General features: G+C 43.2%; 1 protein-coding gene across 1 annotated transcript in view; it reads left to right on the forward strand.

Moving 5' to 3' along the window:
- The window catches only part of CFAP206 (cilia and flagella associated protein 206), a 334,518-nt gene that overhangs the window by 306,619 nt on the left and 2,830 nt on the right, over positions 1 to 25,069 (forward strand). The window contains exon 12 of the mRNA XM_085609221.1: positions 15,817 to 15,957. Coding sequence (XP_085465347.1) covers positions 15,817 to 15,957 — 141 coding nt within the window. The remainder of the gene's footprint in view (positions 1 to 15,816; positions 15,958 to 25,069) is intronic.

Raw genomic sequence — 25,069 nt, forward strand, 5'->3', positions numbered from 1 at the left:
AAGAAATCGGTTTCCTACCCCTCAATAATACATAAGGGGAAACGTCAGTGGTAGAATAGGGTGTTGTATTGTAATTCCAAACCTTTTGACTCACATACTTGAACACATCCAAACTGTTCGCTATAGCTGTTTGCACACCTTCTTTCAACAACTTGTTTGCTCTCTCTACAAGACCATTTGAAGGTGGACTATACAAAGGTGCTAAAATATGCTTAACAGTAACCCCATCCAGAACATTTTCAAATTCATTAGATGTAAAATGAGTGCCATTATCAGTCACAATTTCTGCAGGAAGACCGTCAATTAAAAATAGACGTTGTAAAAACAAAATGACTGACTTTGAATCTGAATTACTCACAAAAGAAAAGTACAGCCACTTTGAAAAGTAATGAATGATTACAATTAGAAACTTACTATCACTCCCAAGCAGGTTAAAGGGGCCCAAAAAATCCAATCCTAACTTCTGCCAAGGACCTTCATTCAACTGGATACAAAGGAGTGGTGGATGTGTGCCACTGTTTATCAGAACATATACACTCAGTACATTTATCCACAAAAGACTTAACTTGACCATCAATACCTAGCCACCAGTATAAATACTTAATCTTGCGAACAGTGCTAGAAATTCCTAAATGTCCCTCATGGGCCTGGGAAATGATTTTGCTTCTCAAGCCCTCAGGAGTTACACATTTGTCTTCACGAACTAAAATATAATTTACAATGGATAATTCCGCAGCAACTTGCGAAAAACATTTGTGTTGAATAGACATACTTTTATCGCACGGCCAACCATGAACTAAAAATCTCTTCACCCTTTCAAGACAAAGATCTTTTCTACCACATTCAACCCATTCGTTTTCGGATAACTTGCTATTTTGTGTCAAATCATTTATGGTGAAAACAACATCACAATCACTGTCCTTGACCGGATCATCCATCTCTCTACATTCCAGAGGAATACGTGACAAACAGTCTGCCCTGACGTTTTTACCACCTGGAATATATTTAATATAAAAGTTAAATTCTTGTAACCTAGCTAAAAGTCTGATCAATCTAGACGAAGCTTTGTTAGAACAACTGTCACCCAGCATGTACATTAATGGTTTATGGTCAGTAAAAAGTTGGAATCTTGAGCCCCAAATATACATCTTGAATTTCTCAACAGCCCAAGAACACGCTAAGGCCTCCCTCTCGATAGTGCTATAGTTAACTTCAGCACTATTCAATGTTCTAAAAAGCTACAGTATACTCCCGACCATCAATCATCTGACTCAACACAGCACCTAATCCTTTAGAACTGGTATCCACAGTCATAATGCTGGTTTGACCGTGAGTAAAAGCTCTAATGGCTGGTACCTCCAAAATCAATTTTGTAACAGAATAAAATGTACTTAGCATTTTTTTTTTAGCAAATCTCTGAGTGGTTGCACAATAATAGCATAGCTCTGTAACAAAGCGAGCATAATATTCGCTAAGTCCTAAAAATGCTCTTAACGAATCTTTATCCTGCGGTCTGGGAGCATCCTTGATGGCGTTAAGTAAAGGTAGCTTAGGTTTTATACCATTGACAGAAATATTATGCCCGAAATAGTCTACATCTTGCGTAATAAACTTGCATTTATTCTTATTTACAGGCATGCCAACAGCTTCTAGTTACTGTAAAACTTTTTCCAGTAGGGCAGAATGTGACTCTAACGTAGCAGTATGGATTAAAATATCATCCTGGAATGCTTGGATCCCATTAATATGTGTAAACAATTGGTCCATTAACCGTTGAAAAACACTAGCAGCGGAAGTTAAGCCAAAAGGCATCCGCTTATACATGTAGACTCCAAAGGGAGTAACAAATGTGGTTAGAGAATGAGAATCTTTAGAGAGAGGAATCTGATGATAAGCTGACCGTAGATCAATTGTGGTAAAATACTTGCAACCACCTAGATTAGCCAGCATTTCTTGAATTCTGGGTAGGGGATGGCAGTCTACAACTATATTGCGGTTAAGCACTCTTAATCCGCACACAGATGAATCTCACCTGAACTTTTACGTGCGACAACAGCAGCGGAAACCCATTCAGCAGATTCTAAAGGTGTTATAATGTCTTGTAAACATAAATCATCTAGCATTTTTTTTAAATCATCTCTAGCAGACAAAGGGACTGGTCTGCATTTTTGAACCACAGGAATCGCAACATTTTTAAGTTTAATGGTGTGTTGGAAACCTTTGACCAAGCCTACTTTGTCACTAAATACACTTGAATATTTGGAGAATAAATTCACCAAACCAGAATCCCCACAGGGTTGGAGAACACTTGCAGGTTCTTGTACAACAGATAAAATTGGAAGATCTCCTAACACGACAGGTTCTGAATGGCCAGGTTTCAAAATAATCGCTAAATTCGCTTGGTCTTGCCACCCCAAAATATCACGACCGTTCAGGGCAACATAGATTTTGCTATAAATTTCTCTACCTTTAAATTTGATGTAATCTGAAAAATATTCAGACATGATAATATCATATTCCCCAAATGCTTTAGGATTGACATCAGTAGGTTTGAGAAGAACTTTAGACCAGAATATTTTGAAGGTCTTTTCATCTAGTATCGTGATTTGAGAACCTGAATCAACCATAACGTTGATGTCAATAAGTCCTATTAATACATTACATAAGGGACGCTTACATCTTTTAGTATCACCACGTAAAGTGTTAATTTCAATGGTAGACAACTTATTACTCATAGCTTGACAAAGATCATCTTCTTCAACATTGAGAAAATTAACTTTGCTCCTGTGTTTGACTGATCTGCAAACTGTATGAAAGTGTCCAGTTTTTTTGCAAGTATTACACCTCTTACCTTGTGCAGGACAATTTACATTGTTGCCCATATGATACTTAGATCCACATCTGTAGCAAGAACCTTTTTTTTCAACATTAATACTTGGTTTAGGTTTTGTAGAGACAACATTTACCTCTGGTTCGTTAGAACTGCATTAGAAGCGACATGCATAACTTCAGAACTACTAGAAGATTTACTAGCAGAATCTTGGGTTAAAATCTTTGGCGAAACAACTGAACGTTCAATGCTTCTTGCAATATCCATTACCTCTTCACGGGAAGGATTCTTACATGTTAAGATACGTTCTTGCATCTTTTTGTTATAACAATTGAAAACTAATTGGTTTCGCAAAGATATGTCTAAATAAGTACCAAATTAACATTTAGATGCCAAAACACGCAAGACCGCGAAATTATCTTCAATCGATTCATCATGTGTTTGTTTACGTTTAAAGAACATATGACGCTCAACCATGACAGATGGTTCATCAACATAATGTTTTCCTAATTTTGCTAAAGCTTCAGAAAAACATTCCATGTTTCATCACTAGATAGGGTTGGAACAACAGGCGAATTATCAAATACATCTTGACCTGCGCTACCTAAATGGTTGAACAAAAGTGCTCTTTTCCTTGACGCAGAATATTTCGTAGTATCAATTGCCTCCAAATAGTTGTAAAAAATTCTATACCATTTGTGCCAAGGAGTGAGGGGTTTACCTGGGTTTTTCAAAAAGGGAGGTGGTTGCATGACATTGTTAGATAAAGAAGACATAATATATATAAGTAGCAGTAACCACATGTAAGTAATATAGTAATATGAGAAATAAACACCTGTAAAGCACAAACTGTAACAGTAAAAGAATAATTAAAAATATAAAATATTGTCACCAAAATAAATGATACGATGAGACGAGAGATAAACAACAGCAGTTCACAATTCGTGTGCTTATCACGGAAGACAAGCACCAGTGAAATCCTTGTGGTAAATTGTGCTTATAACGATGAGCAGTGGAAGAAATAAACAGCAGAAGTTCCCAGTTTGTGTGCTTATCACGGAAGATAAGCACCAGTGAAATCCTTGTCGTAACGTGTGCTTACCACGGATGAAATGGTCAAGAAAAATGGCCGCCACAACGTGACTGACGCGATGACCTAATTACGTGGAAAGCGTCTTCAACGTGATGATCCAGTGGCTTTAGGAATCTCTGCAGAGGAAACCAGGATGACGTCAGGCTAAACGGTGAAGAGTGGAAACGGAGCTGGGAACACGAGCCAAGGAACGAAGGCATTTTCAAAGCAAAGCAAGAGAGTAACGGGATGCAACAGTCAAAGGTAAACACCAACTCTTATGCTCAGGAAACAGATAGAAAGTACCTAAACACTCACCCAAGCACCAAATAAAGCATAGAGACTCTGTACACTCAAAAGTACCTTTCAGTAGGAGTACAAAGTCAGCATCAGTGGTAGATAGCCATCCAGAGTGATCATAGTAAAGAAGGAATTTGAATACAAATCCAAATAAAAAAATAAACGAGCGTCAATTCTTGGAAAGATGGTATCTTGATACGCAGGGCGAAGTGCTTTTCACAGTGCAGCAGAATAATCCTTAGTAAAGAGGTGGAAAGGTCCAGTTGGACGTAATAAAATACATTAGGTCGGTGGGTCTTCAGATAAATCAAATTGTCGCCAATAAATGTAGGAAGCGTTTCTGAGAAATGATGAAGCAGAGACTTCAAGTATTGTAATAAAGAACTGAAAGATTTATTACCATTGCAGAGACCCATGACAGATCCAGATGAAATCAGGCACAGAATGAAAAATGCATTACCAACATTCTAGATTGCAGAATCCAGTGAACTTTACATTCTTATCACCACATTTAAAGATACACACCATAGAACAATGCAATACCACTCTCTACATGGGTCAATAATACAAATGTCATCAAAGCAGAAGATAAAACAACGTGATATCCATCTAGTGTCACAATTGCACAATGTGCAATAATTAAACCTGGTTTCAGTCCCAGCTTCGCAGCTTGACCAAACGGTGTGACCTGAGGCAATTACTTTTTCTCAGGACCTCCTTTTCCATGAGCATACCATTTGAGAACATCTTGAAGTAAATCACTTCAGGATGCACACGTACAAATATCTCAATTGTACATTGCTTAATAGACTATAATGTTGCTCCTCTATAACAGTAAAGGCTTATATAGAAGGCACAAGACAGCGGACTTTGCTCTTGAGTCATTAATAAAAAAAGTTTTAGAAGGGGTGTTGTTGACTATAAAAACCGATAAAGGCCACTCAGTGCAGTGAAGTAATCTTCGTAGGACATATTATACAACTGTCATGCTCAGTTACTCTTCCAAAACAAGCATTGGCATAGCCAATAGGTCTCGCTTTTGGGGCTTATAAGTATTTAGTTATGCAGCACAATATCCTTGGTGCAACAACATCAACTGTTGCATGGCTAAACACTTATAAGGTCCCAAAGGCGAGACCTATTGTCTATGCCAATGCTTGTTTTAATTGATTTTATATTGTGATTTTTTTCCTTTCAGCTTTATTTTAATTTATCTTTAAAAAATGTCTCCCACGGACAAGCAGAGCCACCCAAAGCGTAATAAGATAGCTGTAACATATTTATGACCTTTGCTTTAATTAAAAACATCACTGCTTCGAAGGAAGACACGTATGTTCCTGGTTTCCGACATTTTGGTACTCGATTAAATGGTTAAAAAAAACAATGCTTCGGTCTCTGAAATTTGACATAAAAAGAGCTGGCACCTGTACTACAGGTGCAGTACAAAGTTGGGGCGAGGAGGGATTTTTTTAACGTCTTCGTTCAAACTAATTCCTTTGAGAAACCCCATAATTTTCTGCAAACTGTTAAACGTGCATTTTTATGTTAACATAGTATTAAACAACACTCTGGCTTGGTGTCACAAGGCTGCGTAGCTAGGGCAAGAACCCCCTGTTCATCTAAGCTCTGTGATGAGAATTGATTTGTTCGGCTTATGAAAGACCCAACATAAAATGACACTAGCTATTTTAACCATTACACTCGGTTATATATGTGTCCTATTCTGATTTAAGACTCACCATCAGCTTGTATAACATAGGCTATGTACGATTAATGCAGCTCTAATGATGTTATTGACACCAAGCAGATATGCTATAAATTGTGAGTATGAATCCACTTTCGTAACAGTGGTCTTGTTTTCATTATAACAATCCTATTTAAAACAAGCAACAGAGAAGGAGGTGCGGCCGCAACTATGAAAGATTTATCGTGGCGGCCAGGACGAGGGCAGCAAAAAACGGAACAGGATCTGCGGCAATTATGAAAGAAGCACGGCACCGGAAACAAGCTCAACAAAGTAGTGTTTACTGAAGCCGTTATGGCACTTGTCACGTGACAAGGTGTGAGGCAGTTCAAAATAAACATGGCAGGAGGGGTGACAGAAGCGGATTGCAAAATAATCAATGAGCTTCAAAAGTAACTGCAGACACAAAAGAACATGGAAGGGGGGAGGGGCGGTGAGTGCTAAAGCAACACAGGGAAGGCTGGCATATGGTGAGCACTTTCGCGGGCGCTTTGATGTTCTCAGTGGCCGCGCGGCTCACTGAGAACATCAAAGCGCCTGCAAAATGTACACGCAGGCTGCTAAATGGTGCCCGCGCCCGGCGCACATGCACTGTAGTTGGGGGCCTGAAAAGCACTCGTTTGCACTTCCAAATCCCCGTTTTCTATAGCTCTCGCCAGTGCAGCGCTAAAGCGCTGGCTCAGGCGAGACCTAAACAGCTCAGTGCTCATGTTCTACGCTCATTCAGGGAGGCCCACAATCTGACTGTTGCTCCTCATAACTGTTCTTGCTGCATTTTTGGCCCAGTATTTAAGGAAATGAGATTCTGTCTCAAAGTGCTTCCTCAGGACTCAAATGTCAGGTGTCATCATTGTCAGTTTTGTTTCAGCTTTTAATTCTAAGCCTAGCAGTTTCTTCTGATCAGCTCCAAGTTAACCCTGCATCAAGCACTAGAGTGTCAATTTTTGCTTCTAGTGCTGCACGAGTATCCCTTATTGCAGCAAGATGTGGCTTGATCTATCAGCACTGTCCACAGCTTCAGGACCCTCTCTGGCAACAATCTTCGATCTTACAGTGGCGACTGGCTGTGAGAATCTCCTAGTAAAGAAGGCATTGAGTGGCTTGATCAGTGATTTTCCATTGTTTTTGGATTGCCATGTGTCCGATCTATGCAGACGTTTCAGGAGTGCTTTACCTCCTCCCACCTTCTTTGATGTCTGAATTATGCTCTCAAAGTTTTGCTGTTTAGCATTTATGGAGTCATACCGCTGCCCTCCGCTCCTGTTTGTTAGGCTGCCCAAAGACTCAAACACTGTTATCTCACAGTATCCAGCTGCTGCAGTAGCATATGTGCTTAACTATCAATTAGAAGCCTCAGGACATACTAGGTTACACTGTCATGCATCAGTGTAGTGATACAGCAGTCTCAGGTACAATATTAGAAACATGCGTTCTTTGCAGCAGGATTTTTGGAAGATGATGACCAATCTACTCACAGTTTCAGGAAGAATGCCCTTTCATTCTTTCCCAAAGAGATTCTTACCATGAATGATGAGGTGTCTCAGCCAAGAGTATAGAGTATTCCCCATGCATCTCTCTGCTGATCCTTTTTCCATCTCATGCTGGATCTCTCACTCTTACATCCACCTCACGTCTCGCCTCTTCTCTATCTACCGCTCTCCTCCCATCTACTTATCTTCTCTTTCTGCCACTTAAACATCTACCTCTGTCGTCCCTCTTGTTTTCTTTTTTCCCGCTTGTTATAAGCCTCTCCTCCCGCACCCTTCAATCTGTGCTAAAGAAGCAATGCCCATTGTGGATGGAGCTTATTCCCTTTCTTTTAATTAAGTCATGAAAGGGCTCAGCAGGCAAAGCTGCTAAAAGAAAGAAGAAAACAACATAGATGCAGAGGCTTGTTTTCGGCTCTGTGAATACCAGGGCTCTAGGATATCCAGTGCAATACTCTGGGTTACAGGCCGACAGCCCAAGCCCAGTCCATGACACCTGACAGGAGGGCTGAAGCCCTTTCAGCCCAATGGCCGTTGCCCGCCTGCATGCTGAGTAAGTATTTTTCAAGATATGGAAGACTGCATAGATTTGACCATGCTGTAGGCAATGTTTGTTTTAATATCAGGAAAATCAACAGTAACAACGTGCCCAGCAGACCATAAAACCAGCCCACAAACAGCCAATAAACTGGCCCACTCTCTGACCTGTTAGAGCAGCGCATCAGGCCCCTCCTAATTTCCCTGTAGGCCAGTCTAACCCGAACCGCCAAGCCTACTTGAAATGCACCTCGCTGGAACTGTACAATATATTTTCTACTTTTTATGGGAAGTGGCTCTTCCAGACACTCCCTCATTTTACCATTTGCTCAGATCATTTTATGAAAGCACTGCGCAAATATCAAGCCGTAGCGAGACACCAGCCTTGAACCTCGGGTCTCCTATTGACAGACCATATCCAATGGGCCACAAGTGAAAACTCTCAACTGCTTTTCTTTAAACACAATGTGGGTGTCAAGAACAAAATCAACTAAGCCTTGACTGTGTAAAGTTAAGGCTAACAGAAACAGTTGCCATCAGCTAATATCTTGAACAGCAGCTTGCATAAAACAAACACTTCCCCAATCCTCAAGACATGATTTAAATTCAAAACAACAGGTGTACTTTAATGTGGATAATGCTGGAACACAGAGATTGTATACATGTTCAAGTAAATGGCAAACAGCACTGAGGGTATTCAGGCGCTGAATCATTTATTCCTCTTCTTTCTCTCCAACTCGTCACTTTCACTCTTTATCCTGTTCTCTCATTGTGCCCAACTATAGGGCCTATTTACCAACAGCTTATTGTAGTACATTTTGTAGTACTACAAAAGTACTACAAACGTTCTACAAAATGCTATTCACAAACCCATGTGCAAAGTTTCTGCTTCCACCTCTCCTGTCTTTTTCTGTGAGGAGGTTCCACCCGACTGCGGAGTAATCTCACACCTAAGTATGTGCAGTCGCTGCCGGCATGACTCGCGGGTGGGGTCACGCGAGGGGTTCTCATGCGGGGGGGGGGGGTTAATTAAAAAAAGAAAAGTTTAACTTACCTTCACCGGCCCGCTCCAGTCACGCTGTCTCTGCTCCTCACAGGAAGCAGGCAGCCTCCCTCCCCTCCCTTAAGCCAATCATAACGCTACAATGGCAGCGTTGTGATTGGTTGGGACGCCTACCACAGGCGTCTATGGGGAGGCCATTTTCTCCATGTAGGCTGAGAACGTATGACTGGTTTGGTCGGCCCTGGGGCCGAACAAGCAGTCAACGCCCTCAGAGTGGGCAAGCCTCTGCTCCTCTGCCCTAGATCAGGACCGCCCACCCGCCCGCCCCTAACCAAACCCTTCTGCTTTCTCGCAGTGCGAGAAGCAGAAACATAAAATGGTATTTATAATACCATTTTATGCTTCTCGCACTGCGAGAAAGCAGTGGGGCAACGCTCCTCTACCCACATGGATGAGCCGCCCCCCTGAGTATATGTTGTAGTAGTAAATGTGGAAGAGGCTGGGGAGTGGCTGGAAAATGAGGAATATGTTCTACTAAAGGGGGGGAATTAGGGAAAAGTAACATGGACTCCAGCTCAGCTGATATAAGTCCCATAAAAAAGGAGATGTATCCAAACTTACAAATATAAGTTAGTACTGAAAAAGAAAATCTCAGGAAATAATATTACATTTAATTATTAAAAATAGTAAAAACATGAATAAATATAATTAAATGTAAGAAATAGAAAAAGCAAAGTTTATTAAAAATGTATGTAAGATTACGTTTTTATAAAATATAATTAAACTACTTTACTTATTTCAGGACAGCACTTTAAATAAATAATGCATATGTTTTGACTTTAGGTGGGAATTTATTTTCAATTTAAACTTAAAAAGCGAATTTTAATTTAATGTATTTAAATTAATATAATTTATATTACCAAATTAACTGCCACATGCATCAAAGCTTTTTGCGATCGCAAACGGTGCGATTCGCAAAAATCGACCGTTTGCGATTGCAAAATTAGCTTTTCCGATGCATCAAGGGTCAAGGCCCTCGCAATTTGAGAATTTGCAATTAATTGCGAGTTCTCAAATTGCAATTGCATTTAAGGAATCGTATTTTGCGTTAAATGCACTGCAAGAACCACTTTGAAGTAGCGATTTCGCTACTAAGGGGCGCAAATTACCATGAAGTTGAACTTCATGGTAATTTGCAAAATCTTTGAAAAATGCACTAAAGTGCATTTTTCAAAGTTGTAGGTTACACACATACATGTCCTTGGGACATGTGTGTGCGCAACATTTGTGCACAGATCAATTTCAGGGGTGCAACAGGGTGTCCTTTTGACACCCTTGCACCCTTGAAATTGCATGAGCAATTTGCGAGTACCACTTGGTACTCGCAAATTGCACATGCAATTTCTCATTCATTCCTTTGGGCCTGTAGGCCCATAGGGATGAATGGGAAGCCATCCAATATTTGCGAATCGCAATTTGCGACTCGCAAATAAGGAATGTGCAGGAATCGCTATTTTCATATCGATTCCTACATGCATAGGCTTTTGCGAGTCCTTACATTACCTTGATGCATGTGCCTGTAAGTTAATAATGCTGTTGCAGTTTTTTCCTTTTTTCTACATTTGAAATTAATATATAAAATGAATGTACATTATTATTTGACTTATAATATATTTGTTTTCAATTCAATTAACCTTTTTACTTTTTCTTAAAAAATAACCATAGGGATTCTCCGCAGTATGGTCCAAGATCTCTACATGGTAAAGTATAGGTAAATGCTCCCTAAACTTTACCCTAGGGATATCGTTACCTCGGTGGCGGAGATCTCCGTATTGTAAAGTATAAGGACATTTTAAAATCTAAAAGGGGGTTAGTCAAACTAAAATCCTTGATTTCTAGGCTTATCAATATTCACATAATAATACTGATACCCATCTCAAACATACGTAATACCCTTTTGTGTATAGAAAATTGATTGGTTGGGTTTACTTTATATTTTAATGTTTGTGATTTATCTGATTAATGTTTGACAACATTTTAATGTACCCAATGAGTTTTTGATTATTCAAAGTAATAAGATTTTAATATTAATTACAATGAAACACATTTTGATATTTGAAAGGGTGTTCCGTATGTTTGAGATGATTATCATTAATATTATTATGTGATAATGTAAAATTACACCTGGAAAAAAACTTGTAAAAGTACTTTTATGTTACTTATTAATGTAAATTAATTTGATATATTTATTTTAAAAATAGAACTCAAGAAAAAAATCTTACAGCACTAATAACTTAATTTTGAATTAAATCTTTAATTAATGTATCAAAATAATTTAGATGTATTTTTCGGAATTTCAAATTACAAAATACATTCTCACCTAAAGTAAAGTAAAAATACTACTCATTCATAATTATGAAAAGTGATGTGCAGAATTAATTAAAAGTAATATTAATTATATTTTAATAACGTGTATTGCTACATTATTCAAAAAGACTGAAATATGTTATAATTAAATATTACATACGTACTATTTTTATATATATTTTTAACATTACATTATATTAATTTATATTCTTTTATACTTAAAATATTATTGCATTTTGCGTAAAGCATAACCTTAAATGCAGTGTGTAGGAAGGTAGGATCCTTCGACATGGTTACCCCCACTTTTTGCCTGGTGCTATGCTGGTTTTTGACTAGTCTGACTGGGATCCTGCTAATCAGGACCCCAGTCTCTCTGCTTTCTCCCTTAAGTTGTTGTGAATAGTACTTGGGTACATTAATTTATATTCTTTTATACTTAAAATATTATTGCATTTTGCGTAAAGCATAACCTTAAATTCAGTGTGTAGGAAGGTAGGATCCTTCGGCATGGTTACCCCCACTTTTTGCTTGGTGCCATGCTGGTTTTTGACTAGTCTGACTGGGATCCTGCTAATCAGGACGCCAGTCTCTCTGCTTTCTCCCTTAAATTGTTGTGAATAGTACTTAGGTACATCCCAGATTGGATACTGGGGTACCCTTATCAGTCCCTAGTATATGGTACTAAGGTACCCAGGGCATAGGTACCCCAGAGGTCCCCCATGGTCTGAAGCATGCATTATGCCACCCATGGGGGACCATTCAAAATTGAACTACAGGCCTGCCATTGCAGCCTGTGTAAGTTGGTGCTAGCACCACTTACTAAAGATATAGGTTTCCTATATCTAGGGTCATTGCACTTAAAACTTAGAAGTCACCCCTATAGCAGTCCTTTGCAATCCTAAAGGCAGGGTCCTTGGTTATAAGTGACAGGGTGCCCCTGCATGAGCAGGACACTCCTGCAGCCTACATAGTCCATTCTCCTGGGTTGTCAGTGAAGCAGCCATATACTATATAGAGGGGCACCACGTAATTACGCGATGACCATCTCGAAAATGGCTGCAACCAATCCTATCATGTTTGGTATCATACCCCCTCACTGTAAACAGTGTGGGGGTTATGATTCCAAGCACTGGAAGATCCTTCCGTTAGGTTCTCTGTGTTCCCGGCACCAGCCTTCTTGACCCTAACAGCACAAAATGGTTGCTGCCGACCAGAGACACAATTCTGCCCTCCTGCAGCTGTGCCAAGCAGAACAATAGGCATCCTGTCACAGGGAGGTGTGACCACTTCCCAAACAGGATTTAATGTATTGGGGTAGGGTGGGTGTGCTTGCCAGCACCACTCAGTCTGCATGAGGGGCACATTTGGTGTCCCTGTGCATAGTCCAGCTCAAACATGTTGGCTCCCGCTCTGGCACGAAACTGGACAGAGGACGTGGGAGTCACCTCCCCCATGTCAAGACCCTCCCTGGGAGGGTCCCCTGATTCGTATTATCCCTTTCCGTAGGGTACTTAAGGCCTTACCTGGGTGTAGGTCCCTAGATTCGTTGTGGGACAAGATTCAGATCAGACACCACTTCTTCTTCTACCATCTGGGCACTCTGGACTTCGTTTGGGCTCGACTTCATCTCCCTTCCAGTCTGCTGCATCGTCTGTGCCTGTGCACCATACAGGAGCCTTCCAAGGCCTGTGGGCATCAAAGACACCTGAAGGATTCTCCCTTGGAGTGAAGGAGTCACTCCCCTGCATTCGCAGGCACCGCAACTAAGTCAACCGGTCTACTGATCTAGAGCTCCTCAGGACTCCGTAGGGTCTGCAACACCGGTAGTGGTTGTCCCCAGCTCCCGAGGCCTGCCCTGCCCTCTCCCCAAGTTTGAGGCAAGTATCCCTTGTGGGGGTTGCAATAACTGAACCCCTCTGCACCGCATCAACTTGCAGTTGCAAAGGCTTGTTGGCTTCCTTCCAAGAAGATCTTTGTGCTCCAAGTAGCCCTAACCTCAAGCACCTGCAGTGACCAGAATCTTCAGCCCCACCGCATCGTGTGCATCGTGGCCTGCATCTTTTGGCGAGCTGCTTGAGGTCCTCTCACGACTCCAGTGCCTCCGGCCTGGGGGTCCATTTGAGGCTCACACTTGTTTCTTTTGTGCTCCCCTCATTTTTCGGGGCCTGCCATGACTCCCCTGCTTGTGGTGAGTCCCCTGGACCTTGCGGGTCCCAATGTTGCCCCTTCTTCAATTCCTGCATTGGTTGCATTTGCCAAGGCTTGTTAGTGCTCCCGCTAGACACCGACCCCTCAGCACTTGACATTTGCGATTTGCGAACGTAAAAAAGATTTGTACATCTGGCCCTGTGTCCCCTGTGACCATGTGCAAGCAGAAAAGTGGAAGTTTGTCTATGTGGATATATAGACCGTTATTCATTCAAACCCCTGTCCTAATTGTGGGTGGGGGGGGGGGGGGAGTCAATCGAAGGCAAGTTCTATGAGTTTGTTTTTCTGGATCTTCCTGAAGCACACATAGTTTTTGGCTCATATCATTGCATTGCTTAAGCCCCAGGATGCCGAAGGAGCTGCCGCCGTGTTTCAGGCTGTTCAAAGTGCTGATTCCTGGTCAGCGTATATTGAGATGCTGCAGTATACAGGGTAAACTGTAATACCCACAAGAGAATTGCCAGGTAATATTTGACTACCCCTGGAATAGGAGAAGAAACCTCATTTTTGGCTATCATTCTACTTTCAGATTGTTGTAATTATTGTAGCAAAGTTGTACATAAAGAAACGAGGAAGCTTCATACAAGGAACTTGCATCTGGGAACAATTTACATACTTTCCTTCTTACATTTGGCAGGTTTCAGAAGCTATTTTAAGTCCTAACAGGTGGTAGTGAACGTTTCCACATGCCAATAGTAAGAAAGAGCTCACGGAAGTACTATGTTTATGTTAGTAGCAGTTTCCCTTGTTATGTTATGTTACGGGAGATTTGTAAAGCGCACGTACACTATCAGGTCTCTTGGTGCTAAGTTTAGAACCACCACAGAAGTTGTGTCTAGCAGTAGGCTTGAGTGACGAGCCAGGTTTCCAGTTTTTTTCTGTAACACATATAATAAGTTGTCTGTCTGCATTTTGGTCGACCACTATCCATGGGGGAAATATTTGATGGTGGGAGCCGCCTAGAACGCTGAGCTCTAGTATAAAGGATTACAGATTTGTAATATCTCTTGACAGCTTCCTAACCCAAGGAACCCCCTAACCCCATCTTTAGAACAGTTAAAGTAGTCATTTCTGACACCAATAAGAATAACTTGTTTTTATGCATCGCTTTAAAAGCACAATAGTCCCAAAATAATAGATATTACTGTCACACAATTTCATGGCACTAAATTTGCTGACCTCTGTAGGATGGATGAATAGGTCTGCGTTGCCGAGATTTAACTGGTGACCTTTGGATCACTGGAGATGTCAGCCATGAGCATGAACTCACAGACCTTTTTAGCAGCCACATTCCAGAGTATGTTCATATGAATGTAGAAGCCAGCATTGAGTGATTTTTGCACGTTATCACTTACATGTTTCTTGGTGCCAGGTGTTCATAAGGTTTGTTGCCACTTATGCCTTTCCGGCAGATAAGGCATGCCAAGAAGAAGCAGTGTAGGGTAAACATACCCGTAGTTAATGTTGTATATCCAACTGCGGCGGCTCCTCCGCTATGGCGGAGGAGTGTCGCCCCCACATGGCAGAGAAGTGTCTCCCTCACCCCCCATGGCGGAGGAGTGTCACCCCCCACCCCCGCCAGCAGCCAAAAAAAAGAAAACTATAATAAATCTGTGTTTATTATCATTTTATTTTTCTCTGTAGTGTCATGTCTAGGGGACTGGGCCATGGGGATGACAGGCAGAGGGGAGTGGTAGGTGCACTGTTATCAGTGCGCATGATGGTTTAGCTGGCTGTCTCAGGACGGCTAAACCGTCATGGCCACTGAAGTGGTCTCCAAACCGAGCTTCACTGCTGTGTTGGAGACAGCAGGCACAGGCTCCCAGTCTACATGGGAACACAAATTCAGAGCACTCTGGCTAATCCTGGTGCTGCTCTCAGCAGGATTCTGGGAGCCTGTGCCTGCAGTGCATGGAGCCAGCGAGGAGAGTCTGAGGGGCAGGTAAGTTCTTTAAAAAAAATAAAAAATTGTGTTTGGTTTTCCATCATCCCTGGTCTCCCCCCCCCCCCCACCCCCTTCCCCTGCCACTTTGCAAGGACACCAGCCGCTACTGATATCCAATATTGTCTCAATTACACTGTGTAGCACCCCAGAGTTGTTTAATTGACTACAAATTCATCCCACATCCAACCCATCAATACCATCGATTCAGTAGTAGTTGGATTTGTTTTTACTATAGTTCTCATTGTCTTGTCCATACAAACTGATGAACCTTGTTAACGTGTTTCAGTACAAGTAGCATATTTATAATTAATTATTTATTTTAGACCAAAGCTGGTGAGAAGTTTTTGAAGCCAATTTCAAAGTGTGACAGCGGGACACAGACTGATACCCACTTCATGGACTCAAACATTGTGAAGACTTATGAGTGGAACGAGTGGGAACTGAGAAGAAAAGCCATAAAACTGGTTTGTCTCAATCACTGTTGTATTAATTCACCTGATACTGAGAAGAAAATTAAGATGAGCATTTGACCTCTTGTGTTAGTACATACTAATCAAGAATCCTTAAAATCAATCAGCTGTGCTGAATAGTTTGTTAAATCCCTTCATACCTATATAGTGCTGGGCCATTTCAGACTTTCTTGTACAGCATCACTTTTAAACAGACTTGACATAAAGTTTTTTTTTTTTTTGTTTTTTATCAAAGCAAAGTGTACTGTGATAATTGCAGTATGGTTCCTTGTGCACAGATGCATAAATTGGTGCTGTGGTTGACAGGTATTTCTGCCACCTAAATAAGCTAAGTCAAATTCTTCCTCTCTTATATACCACCCAAAAAATCAGGGACTTTTATACAGTTTGGCGGATGGGTTAGTCCATCACAAATGTTGAGGATGTATTTTTGCCATATTGCAAGTGCATTATAATCTATGGCACTTGCAATACGGCAGGCTGGATATCTGTCACTTTTGCTGAAGTATCCTAAAACAAATTTGTCTTCTCTGACCTATCATCCAAAAGCATTATTGGTTTGGGCAGCTATCAGCTCCAGACTCGACTAACGCACTGCTTAATATGTTGGCTTCCCAATTGTACTTAGTACAAGGGTTTCACATGGTGCAATATGCTGCTGTTCAACTGATTCAGGAGTTTGCCAAAAAGACCTTATGACCTCAGCAAGATGGTCATTGCACTTGCTTCCTAAATCATTCTAAACTTGGTTGCCTGTGGTTCAGATATCGGAACAACATGGAGCCTAGCAATATCACATCAAGAATCCATCTTTAATATCTTATGCAAACCTCAAAAGCAAAGATCAAAAACTTGTGGCCATCCACTGCTCCAAACTTGACTCTTAAAATGGAAAGTCTTTCTTTTCTCAGGGTTCATACTTCTGCAACACATAGCCACTAGAGCTTTTCCAGGCCCACACTTCTTCTAAAAGATCCTCATGAACTTCTTATTTTAAGATAGACCTAAAACTGCAATAAGAAGCATTAACAGGCAGATAACACATAATACATTTAGTCACTTGGTCTTATATAGAGGGTTGCAGTTAATCCTATGCCTTGGGGCGATTATCCATCACAATGCCCCATTACTTCTATCAGATAACTCTCTATTTAGAGTTAAGTCCAACAAACAAGGGAATCATTTAAAAAACCCTCTATAAAAATCTGTACTTTGACCTCATTCAGACAACTGTTACTCAAGAAAGTAAAACATAAAATACATGAGTGCCAAGAGATTAGCCCAACGTTTCAGCTGAAATATAGCAAATGCGTAAGAGGCTTGGGATTAGCTCACTGAGCAGCAGCCCCTAACTGTGAATCCACTGCTGGGTGGCAATCGGCCACTCCATCCATGACACAAGGCTATGAGCTGGGGGGAGGCAACAGAGAATCGGCACTGGAAACTGTTGCTTCGGAGACAGAAGGGGCAAACAGACGTGGAAACCTCCACAGATTCCGGAGGGGAGCAAAGGGTCCAACCTGTAATCGGTGGACCCACACACCAGCTGAACTCTATTAACAACAAGGGGACGGGTCCAACGTATTCTAGACAATGTTACTTGGGACGGTGGAAGGGCGATTCGCCTAAACCTAAACTCCGCCTAAACCATTTAACTCCATCACTCCCTAGTTAGGTCTATGTTTAAGTTGGGATTGAGTAACAGATGCTTCTTCAGGGTGGAAAGTATAGGGTGGGGGAAGTTGGGGGGCGGGGCTGGGGTTTGTTTGTATGTTGGATTTCACCGTTTTGGTTAATTTATTTTGTTTGTCCTTGAAACTGTTCATCACCCGACCCTCCCTTGCCGCTATGTTGGACTCTTTATTGTTGCAGGGCTTGGCCCTCTTGGGACCTCCCCAGTAGAGGAGGGTAAACACCTCACAAAGCGATCCATTATGCCATTTTACAATATAATCAGAGTGCATGTTCCACCAGTAACACACCAATCCACCCTGGCGACTCTTGGGGACCGGATAGCTGCTCTGCCTCCTGAGGTGACAATAGTGAGGGGACTTTAACGATGTCATGAGTCGACAAGATTGGTATACATCTCCGGTGGCCCCTTGAGGCAGGGAAAGTGCCTGGCAGAGTTGTTGATGGCTGTGGGACTCAGTGACTCGTGGCGCTTTTGGAATTTAGGAAGACAAGAATACACCCACACCGCTGCAGCACACGGCTCGCTCTCCCGCATAGATTATCTGTTCCCCCCGGCTTCTGACCTTTTACACAATACAGGATCTCATATACTTCCCCGTGGGTTTTCGGCCCATGCCCCGGTGATGAGTCCATTTGGTACCCCATACACAAGGGATCACCCCATATGGCGTCTTCACACCTGGTTCCTATCTGACGAACACGTGGTGGAATATCGGGCGGAGGAGATGAGAACCTTTATGAAGATAAATCAGGGTACTGTGGATTTGTCCAGGATGCTGTGGAGGGGCATGCAAAGCCACAATGAGGGGTATACCCTGCTCCTATGTAAGGGGGATGGACCGTGTAAGATGAAACCATATTATAGACCTAGAGGCATCAATACTGACATGGGAGCAAGGGACCCAAGTATGCTGACAGAACTGATCAAACACCAGCTTGAGATAGACAGTACAACTCTGCGCCAGTTGTGCCATATGGCTGGCCCAAATATCAAGCTTAGAAGGCTTTTGAAAGGGTGGGACTGTATAGGGATATCGAAGTTGGGGGACGTGATCATATCAAGACCTTTCAAAGCCTGCGCGAATACTTCCAAATATCCGCTTCCCAATTTTTCTGGTACCTAAAACTTTGCCATACATTAAACGAGTACCAGGAAACTTAGACGACTCAGAGAATAATCCACTAGAGGATTGCTCGAGTCCCCTGTGAAGAGGCGGGATCTCACAGCTATATAAAACCCTAGTATCGAATTCTCCTAACCTGTTGGAGCCCCTCAGGCAGAAGTGGTAGGGGTAAGTAGGAAAACTGAACAAAGCTGACTGGTGTGAATCATGCATGGCACCCCATGTCCTGGCAATATCAGCATGACTTTGGCTGGTGCAATTTAAATACCTTCATCAGGTATACTTTACACCCTTCTGGCTATGTAAAGCCGATAACTGTACCTCCTCTGAATGCATGTAACGGGTGCAAGGATCTCTCTGGGGATTTCCACCTTATGGTATGGTCATATCCCGTTATACACACATACTGGAACACCATCATGGTCACCCTCTCTACTGTGGTAAGGAACCATATTGAGGTGCACCACAGGATTGCGCTGCTGGGCATATTGGAAGACTTGGGGGGCCCTGGGGAGATTGGACCCTGGTGGGAATAGGCATCGTGGTTGCTAAAAGGTACATAGTCGGGCTACCCCCGCCCCCAGCCTTCGCTGTCTGGGAGGGGACACCGATCCTGGGGCCTGCTCCTCTCAGCCCCTATAATCAAGGACCCTTACAGTGGGCAACGGAGACACCATACTACAACGCAACAAACATCATGCACGCCGGAGTACCCATAGCCTACAATTGCCCAACGGCTGCATTACAGATCTCAAATTTAGCTGGCAATGACACAAGATAAACCATTAGGGACTGCATCCAAACAGAGCTCGATGGACAGGCTCACAGCAACCCGAGCCCAGGCTGCAGACTCGGGTGGGCAGTCAAATGCGATGCCAGATAATGCGTCATTGATGGCAGCCATTATGCAATCTAGAGACATGCTAGAATCCAAAATAGGTGCTGTCGGCTCAGACGTCATGCTTATAAGCCAGGATCTGCAAAATGCTGTCGACAGAATCACCGAAACGAAAGCGAGGATCTCAGGTGTCGAAGACACAGTTACTACTCTTTAGAAACAACGTAACACCCTAGAGACCCTCTCGTCTTGCAACACAAGTGAAAGATGCAGAGGGCCAGGCCCGCAGAAACAACCTTCTATTCGTGGGTTTTCCTGAAGGTTGTGAAGGTAATAATGTGGAAAAGATCCTCACCACATGGCTAACAGACTGGCTCCATGTCCCAATGCTTCATCATAGAGCTGGCACATCAAGCATTGCGTGGGGCTCCCTGAGGTATTGTTGGTGATGGGAGGTGTTTGGAATGGCGCAATACACCCGGTTCTGGACAGTGGTGAGCTGTGGAGAGATCAACGGGGATGCGAGACTCACGACTGGGGGCCCTCGTGAAAATTATGGGGTGGGTAGATACTTGGAGGAGACTCCACCTGACGAAACAGGGGTTCACATACTACTCTAGTGCCCACAACACATTTTCTCATCTAGACTATCTATTTGTGCACCCTAGCTACCTCCACAGAGTCTCGGCAGCAGATATATTCCCTAGAGGCCTGTCAGACCACTCTCCGGTGATGCTAAAGCTTCGAGTGGGCCTGACTGCCCCCCCTTCATTGGCGTCCCTCTACCTGGCACCTACATGATCAACAATTTGGGACGCATATGCACAGTGCAATGACCAAATACTTTACTCATAATGCAGGGACTGTGACATCAGCCGAGATACTGAGGGAGGTCATGAAACCAACCCTGCAGGGCATAGATATCTCCCTTTGTGCAGCAAAGTGTAAACAACAATGTGAAAAATTGACACAGATTGAAGCTCAACTTATTGACCTAGAGCGGCAGAGATGGAGGGAAGATGGGAAACAGGTGCATCGTCAGCTACTCCTTATGCAACAGCTCTACAACAGCAAACTACTGGAGGAGGCCAGATTAGCGTAGCTGGCCTCTTGTAGTAGGATCTATCAATGGGATGATAAATCTAGCACGCTACTGCATCACCTGTGTCAACGTGCCTTACACCCAATACATTATGTAAATATCTGGGATCATGAGGACAAGGTCCTTACTAGCCCATCAAAGATTGCGACCGTCTTCGCAGAATACTACAAAGAATTATACGCCCCCCATGAGACCCTGTCAGAAGCCCTGATACAGCCTTCTTAGATGACCTACCCCCGAAAGCTCTGTCCGATGCGACCAGATTACTATTAGACGCGCCTCTTAAAACAGACGAATTGAGTATCGCTTTAAGGGACCTGCACACAGGCAAGGCTCCAGGCCCTAATGGCTTTCCCTACGAGTTTTTTAAGAGATATCAGTGACATCTGGGTGCCCATTATCTTGATCTGGTCCATGCCGCACCGGACTTGGGACAACTTCACCCAGACTGCAGAAGTAGTTGTCTTTCTCAAACCTGTCCGACCCCCTGAATGCCATTCTTTCTTCCACCCAATCTATTAAATATCAAAGCCAAACTACTCACTAAAGTTCTTGCCAACCGCCTTATGCCATATATAAGAGACCTAGTGCACCCGGACTAAGCTTGCTACATGCCCCGACGCGCCACACGCCTTAACATCAGCCGCGCTCACAACGCCATAGCTGCTATAGATCGCCTGGAATGCCCGCTGTATTATTACTGACTGATATAGACAACGCCTTTGATTCAGTCAGCTGGACCTACCTCTTTCCGCTCCTGCGATGGCTCACTCTGGGCCCCAGATTCCTTTCATACATAAAACTCCTATACACAGATCTTACATCATCGATGAGAGGGCTGGCTCAGTTTCTCCCAGATTTCCCATTCGGCGAGGCGCCAGACAGGGATGCCCCTGTCCCCATACCTCTTTGCCTTAGCTATGGAACCAGTAGCAGCATGGGTCAGGATAGATGCATTGGTTCTGGGGTTCAAATGGTCAAGGAAAGTTTCGGATCTCAAAGCGCTTTATGCCGACAACATCCTATTCTTTCTCACAGACCCCAATAGGACGGACCTTAGGCTACACCGTATTATGCAAATATTTGGGGAGACATCCGGCTTATATATGAATGCCCGCAAATTGATCCTGTGGCCGCTGCTGGGAGCGGATGCCCTGGGAGGGTGTTCTAAGGACCTAACAGTAGCCACAGATGGTCTACAATATCTTTGAGTATATTTGATGGCCTCTCAGCCCACATCTTGCCCCCTTGTCGATACAGGTAAAAGAGGAAGTGAGGTCCTGGGCGCGGCTGCTCCTTTCTCTATTCAGAAGATCCGCCATCTTTAAGATGGTATCCCTCCCTCGCCTCCTTTACCAGCTACCGAACCATCCATACCCAATAACATCCCTATGGTTTCGGCACATGCACGCGATGCTAAGTCAATTTCTATGGAGTGGTGGCTCTAAAAACATGCTTCCAATCCACATATTGTGGAGGAATAGCAACTGCACACATTCAATCATATTATGCTGCATCTCACCTGTTAGTGCTGAACGAGTGGTGGTATGGGGATAGACAGAACCCGGCATATGCAGTAGAAAGCTGGGTGATGGGGGAATCCAACACTTCACACCTACCTACATACATGGTCAGCACTACAGAACCTGCCGCCGGTGACTAAGGTGGTGTTCAGGGTCTGGAGACAGTCTTTGTGACTAATGGGATGGAGGGGCAGTTTAACAGGTGAAACCCCATTGTGGCACAACGGATTAATGCCCCAGCTGGCTGCATCGGCTGGATTTAGGAGATGGGATGATATAGGTATATCGACGCTGGGAGTGGTTATGCGTGGCCAGCCCCTTAAATCTTTTCAAGAGCTTCAGAAAGAATATGATATGCCACGCACTCCATTCTATAAGTATCTTTCTCTATACATTGCAGACCTTGAGACTATAATGACATTTAACCCTATAGAGGCCAAAGTCTTCGTGGGAGACCTGGAAGGCCATAAAATCATCGAGATATACCAGACACTCATCACTAACAGTGAAGTCTGGGGGTTTGGTTTTTAGTGCAGTCAGGAAGAATGGCGCTCGGACTGGTACGTGTAGTTTTATATGTGAGCCTAAGTAGGTACGGTGCTGCCAGGTCGGGGGATTTACCCAATAACCCCCGGAAGTGTGTGAGTCGAAGGACCCACACTGCGAAATGAGCACAGTCCTGGGCACATGTAATGAGGGTATGACACAGGTGTGAAAACGTCTCGTATGAATCACAATTGTAATGGTCGACACCAGTATAAGGTTGAAAAGTTATTTAATGAAGACACGTGATTCGTCACTAGGAGTGGTCCTGTGACTCTTCAGGGTTGTATGGCGTTTGTAAGGATGAGTAAAGCAGGCCCACAATTCCAAGGTGGCGGGAAGTGCATTGCGTGATGAAAGACTTTTCACTAACAGCTCCACCACACTAGACACCACCCAAGTGGCCTAGAAGATCTGGGCCTGTTGGAGGAGGAGGACTGGGTTGAGGCTCTCGAATCCCCATGTGACGCAGCCATTGCTTCGCAACTGCGCCTTATCCAATTCATATACCTCCATTGGGCATATTACAACAGACAGACTTTGGAGGGCGGGTCTTAGAACATCCCCTATATGCGTAAGATGTGGCAATCGCAATAGCACTTTTATCCATACAGTCTGGCAGTGTGCTATACTCACTAGATTCTGGAGGGGGTCATAACCTGCCTTTCCGAAGTATTGGGATGGGATCTCTTGATGTCACCGAGACCGGCCCTATTACGTATCACAGCCAAGGTTGGGGGCAATAGATACAAGCATCACCTGCTGTTCTTAGGCCTCGTACTGGCGAAGCGAGACCTCGCCAGAGCATGGAAGGCTCCCTCCCCTCCTCTCTTGGGAGTTTGGAAGAAAGGGGTAGACTTTTGCATGGGTATGGAAATCCCTATTTTTAATGGCAGGGGGTGCCCATAAATACACCCCTGGCAGAGATGGGCGGACTATCGAGGCCTACACTTGAAGCCCTCCACCCTGGAGACAATAGATATGTAATGTGTGAGACAACAATGACAATGGTAAAGATACTATTATGTGATCCAACATCATCAAAGACATGGGGATGCAAGAAGACACACACTGGAGAGTGGGGAGAGGACATAGCACAACATGTTATATGTTAGAATGTTCTTTATATTTTCTTTTCTTATTCTTTCCTTTTTGTTTCTTCTTTTCCTTTCTATTTCCAAAATACTGATGTTGATATTACAGCCAGATTGCTATATCATGCTGTATGTACCTGAGATTTTTGCCGGTTAGGCCATACACAGATGTCGACACCAACAAAGTTTGTTGTGAAAAAAAAGGTACATAGCCAGGCAGTGGAACTCACTGGTTGCCCCATCTATAACAACATGGACAAAAAGCATGGACATGTGTGCCAAAATTGAAGAAACGATATATACGGCAAGGGTTGTCCCTATAAATGGGAGAATATTTGGAGGAAATGGTGGATACACTACGGCTTGGATGGTTGAGACTGGGATTGTTCAGACCCAAGTGCCTCTCTCGTGGGTGAAGTTGCAGAGGGAAGGGTGGGAGAGGCTGGAACTGGGGCTGCACTGTGCATACGGTGTATAACTTAGAAGAGCAACTGTTTTTATTGTTTGGGTTTTTTTTATAACATATTTTATTGCGACAAGTGGCAAATACAATGCAGGGCTCTGTAACCCAGAGGCCGTCTGCTACAGTTTAAGTACAAAACATTATGCATTGACATTTAATATACATATTTTTCAGGGAAAAAAAGGGGGGAAATAATAATACCAAACCAATAAAACAACCCCCTGCACTGTTGTATACTGCATCACAAACCTTGCTTCGAATCCCCCTCAGACATTGGTCCCCTGTGCCACAGTTCCACCCGCTTCTCCCAGCCCAGTGACATCTGCAGCAGAAATAGGCTCCAGAGAAAGGCCTATATAATCCGTCCAACGCTTCCAGATCTTAAAATGTTTTTGCGGACACCCCCGTGCTTTAAAGATAGGAGTCTCCAGACCCATGTTAAAATAAAGGCCATTCTTCCATACTGACAAGCAGGGTTGGGCCTCCGCCTTCCACTTTCGTGCAATATAACGTTTGGCTAGTGTAAATCCCAAGAGCATTAGGTGACGCTTATAGACATTTCCCCCCACACCCTCCATGACATGTAACAGCACTAATTTAGGCGAGTAGGGGAGCTCCCATCCCAGAACCTCTCCAGACAGGCCAAAACTCACTGCCAGAACCTCGCAAGCACTATACGTTGTCAAACCATATGAAAAACTGTTTTATTGTTTTTAATATGAAT

The sequence above is a fragment of the Triturus cristatus genome, chromosome 6 (genome assembly GCF_964204655.1).
Source record: "Triturus cristatus chromosome 6, aTriCri1.1, whole genome shotgun sequence".
NCBI lineage: Eukaryota > Metazoa > Chordata > Amphibia > Caudata > Salamandridae > Triturus > Triturus cristatus.